This window comes from Delphinapterus leucas, chromosome 14 (assembly GCF_059928025.1).
Source record: "Delphinapterus leucas isolate spDelLeu-1000000601 "Yukka" chromosome 14, BTC_Dleu_Yukka2, whole genome shotgun sequence".
NCBI lineage: Eukaryota > Metazoa > Chordata > Mammalia > Artiodactyla > Monodontidae > Delphinapterus > Delphinapterus leucas.
Genome location: NC_143142.1, coordinates 88524635 through 88537500, shown reverse-complemented (window position 1 = coordinate 88537500; position 12866 = coordinate 88524635). Strand labels below are relative to the sequence as shown.

The 12866-nt window shown below is 48.4% G+C and overlaps 1 protein-coding gene across 1 annotated transcript in view; it reads right to left on the bottom strand.

Moving 5' to 3' along the window:
* The window catches only part of SALL3 (spalt like transcription factor 3), a 19774-nt gene extending 9327 nt beyond the window's left edge, over positions 1–10447 (bottom strand). Inside the window, exon 1 of the mRNA XM_089895349.1 lies at positions 10277–10447. Coding sequence (XP_089751475.1) covers positions 10277–10358 — 82 coding nt within the window. The 5' untranslated portion in view covers positions 10359–10447. The remainder of the gene's footprint in view (positions 1–10276) is intronic.
* Positions 10448–12866: the final 2419 nt, after the last annotated feature.

Genomic DNA, 12866 nt, shown 5'->3' with positions numbered 1-12866 from the left:
GCTATTTCCAGGTAATTTATACTTGCCTTTAAAAAATTATTAGCAGTGTTCAATTAGCATTTTCTTAACTGGCTCAACCATTTGAAGGGGAAAAGAAGTTAGAGCTTGCAGCCCATAAGGACCTGCTAGACTTTTAAACTGAATTCGGTGCTGAAGCTCAGACTGCAAGAAGTCTCATTACTGTATGAGGGAGGAATGTAATAGGTGTCTGTAATGAGGTTGAATGTAGCTGGAAGCAAAGACACAGCTGATTTATACTGCAGATAGGACCGTTAACAAAATAAATACTCGGAGTACTTAACTTTGTTCAATGTATGCAAAAACTCATCTGAAACCTGCAAAGGTTATGGAACAGGGCAGGAAAAACCCCTCAACTCTTCACGTAAATAATTTCTTAATGACCGATAAGGAAACAGGGGCTATCTCAAATTTTAGTTATGTAGTTTAAAAATGATCACACAATGCAAAGAATCTCTACTTTTAAATTTCTTTACAATAGTGGAATGTTCTCCTGTAGACCCACATATTAAAAACGTAAGTGGCCATTAAAAAAAAGTTCATCTGCACCAAGCAATCAAGTTGGAAGCCGTGTTACAGTACATCATTAACTAGTGTAATTATTAATTATAACTTAACACTTTAAAGCTATGATCTAGAAGGCCTGCCGTACTCTTCATAGAGCTTTTTAATTTTAATACTTTTTAAAAAGAAAAACACCAAGAAATTAAATATTGCTAATTTCTTGAAATGTTTTTTACATTTATTCCTTAGAGGAGAAAAATGTGTAACTTACATGGTATACAAAAGCATTCACATGGTACATACATTTAAAATTTTACACAAACACAGTGTATATTTTGTCCAAAGAATACTTTTTCTTTTTCCTAAAAATTATTATTGAAGTACAGTTGATTTACAATGTTGTGTTAGTTTCAGATGTATCGCAAAGTGATTCAGTAAATTTATATATATATATATTTATTTATGTTTTATATATTCTTTTTCAGATCCTTTTCCATTATAGATTATTACAAGATATTGAATATAGTTCCCTGTGCTATAAAAGAATACTTTTTTTTTTCATATGGAATATGTGCTAGGGACAATTCACTGAGAAAATGCTTCAAAATTAGGCTGACTTCTGGATCATTGAAAGTGCGTTGACTGTTGGAAGAATTAACTAATTATAAATAAATTATATCTTTACAGAGGAACATTTCCCAGAGTTTCTTTGTAACAACTGTGGCGTGTGAAATAGAGAAACAGGACTTTTATTTTACACTGTACTTTTCTCACAGGTCTTAAGCAGCCCAAAGAAATCTCTATTTACTTTAAAGATAAATTTTTACGCTTCTATTGGTTTTTTCCATGTGTTAAGTATTTTGGGTTCACCTCCAAACTCATGGAAGTTGGGAAGGTAATTTTCTTCTTCTCCCATTGGCAGGTTAGCAAAATTACAATTATTTCTCAATTGTAGAAACTGTGCATAGAATAATATTTAAGTACTATTTACCAAATAATAAGCCATTTTGTTTAACGCAAATTGATAGTTACCTAAACACAGTGAAGATATTCTTGTCAAAGTAAAATAAGCCTCCACTGTATTCCTCTAAAATTGAAGAAGGAAAGCAAAACCGAAGGGAGGAAATTGGGTGAAAATGGCATTTTGGATCTGTTAGTTCATTATGTTAATGAACCTAACAAAACAAATAATTGTTGGATTTTATAACCCAAGTTTCATAATAAATTTGCCTTTTAACGGAAACATGTTTTAAAAACTACAATAAGCGAAGGAAAAACATTCTTCAGTACAATTCAGATTTTTTATTGGGGGCAAATAATTTAGAATCACCACCTGTAATTTTTCTTACTGGGGTCTGTATGAAGTACCATAACGTGATCACTTCAATTGTTATTTCCACTTGTTTCACGATCAAAATCTCAGTAGGATTAGCATTCCATAAAAGTTACAGAGAAGCACAAATTTCACAAGACAGTCTTGAATACAATGAATGCAAATGAAAAGCCTCTAATACGTCATGTGTGCAATTGAAATTTTGGGTGCATATTTTAAGAATGTTTTCAAACAACAACAAGCACTTCAACTGAATTGGTTGGTAGGGGAGAACCAAAACGAGCCTGTTTCACTAGGGACACAGCTCTTCAGAAGCAGCAAGACTGCAGTTGTGTCCAGAGTGAAAGCGGCGGCCTTCTGCCACATTCAGGAGAGCGAGATGCAAAGTAAGTTGTTATAACTTGCTTCGATGGCAGTTCTCGTTACAGTGATTACGTGCATCGTGTTACAGTGTAGATGTGCTCATCTGGAAGTACTTATCTTTAAAAAAATGCTTTCTATATAACTAGAAAACCCATATAGGAGAGATCTGACAGCAGCTCCAAATTTTATCATGCAACTTCCAAAGCCCTTAATCCTGCCATTGTTTTAAGCCAGTATTATGTCGGATTCGAATGTATCCAACTACCTTTCAATTAAATTTACATTTGTAACTGGCTTTTGCATTCTAAAAATAGAAGTTATTATATCCATTTATTGACATGGCTCAAAAAATTTTGTTTCAAGGTAAAACCACGTCAATGAGCCACTGTAACAACAGTACAAGGTTTGAGAAATTTATTTCCAATGCAATGGGAAAATTCTTTCTTCCTTAAAGGGGGAACTGAAAAACAAGCACTGTTAACATTATCATTAATGTCGAAATAATTTACTTTTTGCATACTGGCTCCTCGATAACTAAAGAGACTTCAAACTGTAAACAGGCGGGGGGCCTTACCGTGCACCAGGGTTCTCTTAGAACTAGTGAAGAAAAACGCCAACCAATGCACCCAGTAACAGAACTTAGCCAAGAGTCTTCCCTTCTTGGTTAACAGGAATATTTGGTCGAGGTTACTTTCTGTGCCACACAGTTTTGCTGTATTCTCTGGCTATCAATGCGAGGAAGAAGATGTATTGGAAAGAACTCTCTACTTTGCTAACACCGAGGATGTACCAGCCATGGCTGTGAGCCGGGTGTCTGTACGTGACGCCGAGTCTGTCTTCCTGAACGCAGTCAGGAGGAGCGAAAAGCACGGAGGCTAAAAGAGGAAGCTATTTCAGGTGGAGAGGAAATGTGCAATTAGTTTCTACGGCTATCCCCACACTTGCTATTTATACCTGAGACTTCCAGGGTTTCTAAGCCTCACCGTTCAAACGTTCTTGAGTAAGTGTGCCGCCTCTTGGGGCTGCAGGAGGGGGAAAGGGCGCCATCGCCTTTCAGAGAGGCCTCCAACCAAAAAACAGCTTCAACAGCAGTCTTAAAATGACATGATTTTTTTCCCTTCTGACTGATAAAAAATGCAGAAAACGTTTAGCAAAAATGTCCCTATTCTTAGGATAACTCTGGGTGTGAAAGGATCCCCTTCCCATTGCTCTCTCAGCTCCGATTCCTGGTCTGCTATACAATACACAAGGATCATGTTATACAAGGATCATGTCTTCGCTGCCTGCAAAAGCATATGTGGCCTTCCAAATAAAAACGACGTGGCAGAAGATGGACACAATGTTTACACTCACGATGATCTTTTAAAGCCACGAGTTAAAAGCGTGCCTGTAACATAGATAAGAATATTTGAGACAAGATGCTTTCTTTAAAAAATTCAAACTGCAGTTCTCAGCAAGGCTTTCTTATTCTCTCCTTCCAGGAGGCTGGGCCTTGTAAATAAGTAACCGAATTACAAAGGGCAGTAAACAGGTGTTTGATAATCTTGCTGATCAAGCCCAAACTCTCACCTTTATTCTGCCACCCTCTTGCTACGCATTTTAAATCCCTTACAATTAACGAAAAGAGAAGCAAACGTTCCTTACCGGGAAAAGGAATGTTAACTTCTCCACTTTAATCAGTAACTTGAAAATGCCACGTGGGTCTCTAGGAAAGGAAACCTTACTTTCTCCCGTGCCTTTTCCATCCCTTAAAAATCTAGGAAGCCATTTTTCAAGTTTTCCCAAATTGTTAGGAGACACTATTTTCTTGCAAATTAATTCTTTTTAACTCCTTATGATAGCTTTGAATCCCATAAAGAAAGATGAATTATCACATACTGAGCCCAAGCTGTGAAGCAGGAGGAGACAAATAGAGACCCCTACTGTGTTTAACAATGTAGACGAAATTCCAGACGCTACAGAAAAATTTTGTCCTTTTCCTAGACCTCCAAGCGTGTGAGCTCGGAGCGGAACAGCGGAGGGCGCTCGTGCCTCGCCCAAGCCGCACTGGCCCGCAGGCCGCTTCCGCCGACTCAGCGGCCCACGCCTCAAATTTGTTAAGTAAGGACCACCTGTGGCACAGGCGCCAAACGTCTTCTGCTTGAAACATTTGCGGTTTTTCATCTGTGGGGTGATGCACCGGGGAGGGCAAACACTGTTTCCTTTATGGACACACGCAGATGGAAAGCGGCCACAACGTTCACTTGTTTTAACTGTCTGCTGCATCAAATAATAAGATGTTTGTTGCACTTTAAGGTTGCACAATAGTTCTTCCACTCACATGTTACGCTGTAACCTCGCTTACGATGAACACACGGGTATCACTGTGCCTCACCGAGAACGCCCAAACCTGGAATACGGCGGCAAATGCAAAGTTTCCATCAAAGCTCGCCGAGGGGGAAAAACAAGGTCTGTGCAGGGTCACCTTCGGTTCAGAGGCGGAGGTTTAAACTCACACACGAAATTAAACGTGCTGCTCCACGACACCCCTCTGCGGAAGCGCCTACGGGCCTCGACACGTCACTTTTCAAATCCACCGCGCATAAAAACACATAAATAAGCAAAGCCCCTTAGACGTATGAACACCTGGGTCTAAACAGCCCCAGAGCAGCAGGAACTACACGGTGTCCGGGAACAAGGCGCCGATCAACTGGAACCCTCGGACTGCTTGCACTCGGGGTTAGGTCATTAAATCATTTCCATGATTTGTCATCACCTCACCGCACTGTTCCATTTCTACGGGCGAAGTTTACACACATGCGAAAAATCATCCAGGAAAAGCCCTGCCCTGGGGGGTTGAAGCTAGTGGCTCTGCCTGTGCAGAGCCCTAACTCAATTACCAAACGGTGCTGTGAAGAGGGCGCTCTGGAAAAGAGGACCGAGAATGCCGGCGAATGAAGACCAAGCGCCACGGCACCTGCAGGGTTAATTAAACAGTTCAAGATGTAACAGCCACACAAAAGAAAGCGGTTCTCTCTCCCTCTTTGAGCACTATAAACACTTGTGCTGAACTAGATGGGCATTTGATAAACCGAGCAGCACAGAGCAAACTCGTGGGTCCCCAGTCCGCACTCGGAGCCAGTGTTAACACTTAACACTGGTGAGTCCTGTTGCCAAGGTCAACAGCACAGATGCACTCATTGTATTATGAGCTTGACATCTAGTGGCCACCCCCGGCAGGGCGAAGCAGGCAAAGGTTAAATCAGCAGGTCTGTCGCAGCAGCACCCTGAACCACCCACCTTCGCGGAGATGGGTGGGAAGCTGCCAGCCCTCTGCACGCCCTGCTTCCCACAGACCCCAGGCCACCAAGGCTGGACGCTGTGTGGGCCCCAAGGCTTCCCGGGAATTAGGAGGGGAGGGGTCCCCGATGGTTAGCATAACGAATCTGGGATGACCGGAAAAGACAGGCCCACGGAGGGCACCGCGCAGTTGGACGCCACCCTGGCAGCCTCAGGTCTCTTTGGTGGGCAATGGTTCAGCCCAGAGAACTCCTGCCTTCAACAAACAGATCAAATCCTAATCTCTAACATAAATAGAGCCCATTGCATTATTTTATTATTTCAATTAATATCTCACTTTCTGCGATATGACTCGCCTTATTTGCTGGGGAATCACACAGTTAACTGCACTTTAGGTCATAAAGGTGTTCAACTTAACAAGAGAAAAAAATCTAAGGACCGGGCTCTTTTTTTCAAATGTAAAAGTTTATGTAAGGTAATAGTAAAACATTCAATTTCTACACAGACTTGACTTATGCCTGATTTTATACGAAGTGTGTGGCAACTTCACATATGCTGTAACTACAAACCTGTCCCACCAGTGGTAGAATTAGCCCTCATCTTCACAAGACTAAGATATGCTCTTCTTATCCTAGCAACTGGTCAAGAAATCATGAAGGAAAATGAAAACTAACAAAACCTCTTCCTATTATAAGTATTATTTAAAAATTATCCTTCTTGAAACTATATGCAGCATTGAAGGATGGGGCATGACCTCATTGACAGTTAAGAAGGTTTTTATTTCATGTAAATAAAATACTTACATTTAAGAATGCTAAGTTCTAACTGGTGGTCAGTACACAGAACGGAAACCTTGGCTGTACCTTTGCTGAATTCCCCCCAAAAGAAAACGTTCTTGGAGCTATCTCGGGGTGAATGGCAAAGCCTCTTAGAGATTGTACTTGAAAATGAAATCTGACCCACTTTGGCCTCCTTTTGCCATCATCTTGTACACAAAACATAATCAGCTTGGTAAGTAATTCCTGCTGTTGGCCCATACCTTCTTCATTTTCTGGCTCTAAACAGATCAAAAAATATTGCATTATGAGTAGACTGTGGAAGTTTAAATGTGCCTAAAAAAAAACAATCCCTTAACTGTAACATAATCAGCTCTTTCTCTGTAAGGTGAGAATTAATTGGCATGCTTTTTATTGGCCACCAAATTATGCATTTTTAAATAGGTTAGGATTTTAAATGTCATTTAAAAAATAAACGTTCGCAAATTCTTCTTTTCCTTTCCCTCCGTGCTTAACTTGCTCCTTACCTTTCATGTTTCAGAGAGAACAGTCTGCCTAGGGATGTCAGAAAGTGGCTTCTGTATTGTTTCCTTTTGGAATGCTGAATTGTAAGTGTGTGAGTGAGTGCCCAGGGCTCTGAAGGCAAACCATGCACAGACAGATAAAAGAGAAAAGATCTCTTCACCCAGGGCTGGGGGCCTTCTTCCCCTTAATTCAAACACGGTCTATGAACACCACTGGTAAAGTCTTAAATCACAGGATCATTTAAAAGGATTTTTAAGATAGCCATGTAACTGTGAGTTGGCAGAAAATAAAAACAAACAAAATACAGGATGGCAAACTGCTTTAAATTATAATATCCTTTTGTTTCTCCTTAAATACATACTTTCCTTCTAAGGGCAGTAAAATGCATCTTTCCTAAGCTGTATTTCATCCAGTGAAGGACAGCAACAAACACCTTTTAAAGCTCTTAGTAGGAGTGTAAGTGCTGTTCCGTCATTAGAAGTTTTAATTAATTTTTCTTAGAACAAAAATATTCGGCTGGCTCAAAAGATTTCTTTATTGTGGCATACATTTAATTAACTGAATCCGAAAGCTGCATCCCATTTATTTCTAAATTTTCGGAAACAGGAATGAAACAATTTGCAATTTTAAAAGATAGTACCTAGTGGGAATGTAAGTTTAGTCCCAGTCATCCTTAAAACACATTTTTACAACAGGATAACTTTAGAACTTTAACGTAAATCTTTATCACTTTTTCTCATTCTACATATGTCATCATATTTCATTCCTGCAATAAGGTTTGGAGAGCACTGAAGCATTTTTGGACAGCTATCTTTTCACTGCTTGCCTAAAAACCAAAGCCTGAAAGATAATAGTCAGATTTCTTTTTTTTTAAAGAAATAAAGTCTTTTTCTGTAAATTAATGTGACTGCCTCCCCCCATATTATACTAAAATTTTTGCATAGAATATTTGTGTTTCATATCATTATCAAGAACCTTCCATTTTATTGCGGGCATCTACTGCTTTAATTAACATGTAACATCCAAAGGAATACAAAGGAATTATTTACTTCGTTTCTAAAACACTGTAACCTAACTTAGCTCGCTTATAACTTCATGCATAGTCTGTTGATTTCCACTGCATTTAACAGAATATAATTTGGAGAATATCTGATTCACGTTGGAGTAATTTAGTTTTCACAACCATTTAGCTTTAAAAAAAATATTTTACTTAGTTCTCCTCCTGATGATGGTCAGTACAACAGAGCAATCTATACGTGAACATGCCTTAAGTGAAGAGAGAACAGACTATCTTTTATGCTCCATGAACAATCAGCTTCAGAATAATTAAATCAGAAAGAACTATTTTTTAAACAGTTTGCCCGAACAATCGAGGGAACACACTACTTGACTAAGGCTCAGCCCCAGACAGGCTATTTTTGGCCTGTTGCAAAATACGATCAGGAACTGTGGCAATATCTTGATTACAACTCTGAATGATTGTGAAAAACACAGGCTGACAGAAACTTTAATCCCACGGTGGGTAAAAAAAACCTGAATGTGTTTCACCCCTAAATAAATTCAGTAACAACAAGGGGAATTCAAAAGAGAACTTGTGAATAATTTACTCCATCTTAGGTTTTCAAATAAGGGCTCTGGACCCCTCCACACGCTTACACTAGGAGGTTCACCACGCTCTCATTTCTGAAGTGAAATTAAAAATGAATAGCAGTGCCTCAGCTTGTTAATTGTTAAATACAAGGGGTTTTACTCTATTAATTAAAATATGCTTTAATAAAAGGAGACATTGCACATTTTGATAACGACCCTACAAAGCTGAGAAGTATTTACATTGTTGCATTTTGGGGCGGCTGTGAAAGCCGATTTTAAGCTATTCAGGAGCCACAATAATAAAGCTTTAAAATTCCTCACTGGGATGCAATGTAGTTCTTTTGAAGGAAAGACTGTCTTTCTCATTCGGCAGAAATAAATCCATTCATTTGATCATGTAGTCATTGAGGGCAATAGAAAACAAACCAAGTGTGAGAAATTCTATGTGATGAAGTAAACAAAACAAAAAAAAAATCCATTTCCATGACAAAAAGATTCTTTGTCCTTAATCTACCCACCATATGCAAGCGTTTCTTTTTAGCATATCTCCCGTTCTAATCTTGGGTGACCAGGCGACACAGATAAGACTCCCTTACCTCCGCTGCGACAAAAAGACCCTCACGAGTTCTCAAATTTTGTTTAATTCCTGAATTCCCAGCCGCGTAAGAAGTCTTTACTCCCGTTCTCCATTCCGATGCGGACGTATACCGGCTTTTGCAAACTTTACGACACCGCACGCTAAACTCTTCAACTTTTTATTTCTGCAGGCTAATTCTCAAAGCGAAAAGACGCGTATCTGCTCTAAACCACTTAGAATAGGTTAATCCAAAAAGTTGGCCGGCCTATTTTGTAGGGAACAAACTACTCGATGCCCGGGCTCCGGGGCAGTGGAGGGTCGCCCTGCGTCCCGCGATCGCGCCGCGGCCGCCCGTCCCGCCCCCTGGGGACCCGCGGGCAGCGGGAGGCCGGAGCGGCCGGGGCCCTAACTTCCCGGGCTGGGGCGCGGCCACGGCCAGCCGGCTCCTCGCCGAGCGCTAACTTTCGTGGCTCCTACCTTCCCTCCTGGATGGGCAGGAAGTTCCTACCCGCCAGCTGGCTGCAGAGTTGCCCGCGGCGCCTCCAAAAGAACAGGAAGAGGCCCCAGAAAACCGAGAGGCACCAGAAACGTGCCGGGGTCCTACCGCGTGCAAGGACCACCCCCCCGCGCCGCTGCGCAGCTCACCCCGGGGTTAATTCCCAAGGCGGCCATTAGGAAAGGCCAGGCGACACCGGCTTCCTACTCTCCTCGGAATGGGATCACTGGTTTGTCGGCTCGCCCGGAACCGCGGGCTCCGCGGCCCTCGGGCACACGGGGCGGCCGCTGGCCAGCCGGGGTCAGGGCGGCGGACCCGCTCCGAGCGCGAACCGGCCAGGGCGCCGGGCGCCTAACAAAGCTGTCCCGGCAGCGGCCTCCCCGGCCCGCGTCCGGTGGTGAGTGAGCCCCGGACGCGTCCCCGCCGCCGCGACCGCCCTGGGGACGCCGCGATCGCCGAGGCCGGTCCCAGCGTCCGGGCGCGGGGAGCGCGAGGGGCGGCGCGGAGGCGGCGGCGCGGCCCCTCCCGCCAGCGCCCGGCTCGGCCCGCCGGCCTCCGCCGGTCAGCGCGGACTCCGAGCGGTCCCAGAGCCGTGGCGCCTCCGTGCGCAGCTCAACTCCGGGCGGCCGAGCCAAGTTTACTTCTCCCGCACTCCCGCGCCGCGCGCTCCGGTGGAGGACCGGGTCCCCGCCGGGGCCGAGCGCCGCGCGGCAGACACTGGCTCGCAGGAGCCGGGGAACTTCCCCGGTGCGCGGCGCCCGCCGCCCGCGCTCCTCCCAGGCCCCCGGGCGCCGCCGCGGTCCGCGGGCCCTCACCGTGATCGGGAGCCCCGTCCGGCGGCGGCAGCTCCTCGTCCGACTTGAGGTGCTGGGGCTTGGCCTGCTTGCGCCGAGACATGCTGCTAGCGGCGCGCGGGCCCCGCGCGGGGAAGCGGCATCAGCGGGGCGGCCAGCGGGGACGGCGCGGGGCGGCCGGGCGGGCGCGGGGCGCGGGGCGCGGGCGGCGGCGGCGGCGGCGGCTGCGCGGGCCGCGCATGGGGCTGAGCAATTAGGCTGGTGAATAATGCATGGCCATTAGCGGAGGGCCGCGCCGATTGGCCGGCCTCCAGCGGACTCGGGCGGCCTATGCAAATGAGGCCGCGCTCGCAATTAGCGGCCGCGCGGCGAGGAGGGGCCGGCGCCTGCGGGACCCGGGCGCGCGGCCGGCGCCGCCTCACATCGCGGGCTCCGCTCTCCTCGGCGCCCGGTGCGGCCCGGCGGGCCGGGAGCGGCGCGGGCCGCGGCGGCCGCCTGGCCCCGGGCACAGGCGGCAAACTTTGGCGGCGCCCGCGCGGCGCCTCTCCGCCGGCGCGCCGGCCTCGCCCCTTTATAGAGTGTCTGCGCCGCCGCCCGCGCCCCGCGCCGCGCCCCCCCCCCCCCGCCACCGCCCGCCGCCCCTCCCGGAGCGGGCGGCCGCGGGCAAGGCTCCGGCCGGCGCCTTTGTCTCGCCGGGCTGCTCGGGCGCCGAGCCTCCTGCGCTCCGGGCGCGGAGGGCCGGCCGGTCGCCTCCACTCGTCCGCGGCGGCTCTTGGCGCGCCGGCCCCGCTCAGGCTCTGGTGTCCCCTCTCTCCGGACCTTCTCTCCGGGCTCGTGTCCCCTCCGCGGGCTCCCCCGGCGGCCGGCCCGGCCCGGAGGCTCGCGGCCGGAGCGGAGTGGAGTGCGCACGCCGGGGTGGCGGGACTTCGGCAAGACCAACTTTCCGGTTCGGAAGCTGCGCGGGCCGAGCGGCTCCTCCCCTCCCCTCCCCTCCGCTCCCACCCCCGTCTCCCCGCCCCCCCACCCCCGGGCCCCTTGACTCCTGAGCGCCCGCCCCGCCCGCCGCCGCCACCGGGGCCGCCTCAGCCCTTCGCCCGCCCGCCGGGCCTCCCCGCCGCCAGCGGCTCCTTAAATCCAGGGGAAGGGAGGGGATGACAGGGCTCCGGTGTCCCCCCCACCAGTTCCCTTGCCCGATGGGTGCAGTCCTGGGGCGCCTGTGGCGTGGGCAGGGGGCGCAGGGTGCCCCGAGACCGCGTTACTGAAAGTTCCAAGTCCACAAAAGTCCCGCGCGCGGCCCCCCGTGTTCTAGGACTGTCGGGGGCGACGTGGGGGGAGGGCAGGTGAGGGGGAGCGCACATTCGGACCGGCCCAGCATCCCCGGGCAGCCGGCGCCGCGCGCTTCCCGCACGCGCACCCAACCTTCGCGGGTTGTCAGGCACGCGCCCTCGCCCCCGCGCGCGCACCCCACCGCAGACGTGCACACGCGCCCTCGCCCACTCCCGCGCGCTCATTCCCGCGCGTGTCTTCCATCGCGAGCGGCTGCTGGGATGTGCTCCAGGCCCCGTCGCCGCAGAGCCTGCGCCTGTGCCCTCGCCCCAGCGTGTCTTTTTTCATTTCCTAAATTTATAATTTTTGTCCTCACAAGTGGCCCTGTCTGATACGAAGCTTTGGCACAGATGGCCTCCCGGCGCTTCCCCCAGGGTCGCGTGCTGGCGGGGAACAGCCGGCGAGCACACAGCCCCGGGCGCCCAGAGGGCTGCGATCTCCCTGCGTGGCTGGGCGCGGGGCTCTGACTAGTGGGGATCCCCCGCCCCGGCTGGACCCCGGCCCCGCGCCGCTCGCCCGGCTCTCCAAGGGCTGCTTTTCCGTTCTAGAATCTTCCCGCTACCCAGCCGCGGTTCTCCCGCGCGCCTCTAATTGTGTAAGTTTCACGAAGCAACAGCTTTGGGCTCCAGGAAAAGCGCAGGAAAATCATACAGAGGAAGGAAGTGCACAGGTTGGAATCATCTCCAAAGAGACCCCGCCGCCACTTTTGCCACCCTCCTCCCAACCAATCCCTGAAGGTCGGTTTTGTTTTGCTGTTTGGTGGCAGGCGTATTCACTTAGGAAATTTTGTTTTTGAAAAGAAAAAAATGACATCTGAAAGATGTTCGAAATCTAGAGTTACCCCCCCCCCCACACACACACACCACGGTAGGGCTTTTATAGTTAAGCTGTGGGGAGAAAGGTCTGTATCGCTAGTGCGCTGTCAACTTTGGCAATTGCTGCAAGCATTTTGGGGACGCTCTCGCATCCGGCGCAGAGGCGCTCGGCAGTGAAAAGTTCGCAGCCAAGGTTTTGGGGCGAGCGGGCCAGGAACTCTCCTGGCAAAAGAGTGGCAAAGAGAAGAGGAGGGAAGAGGAAGGGACGTGTGTTGGTGGGGGAGGGCGGTGGTAGAGAGTGGAAGTTTCTTGCAGAATTTACAGGACGGACCAGAGTTTGGGGAAGTTGCAGCGCCGCAGCAGAGAGGTAGATGTCTGCTTCCCGGCAGAGAAAGAACACAAAACGATTGTCGGTGGGTCGGGTTAAAGGTGCACTGCCTGCTTAATTCTCTCTTTTTTCCCTCTTTTTA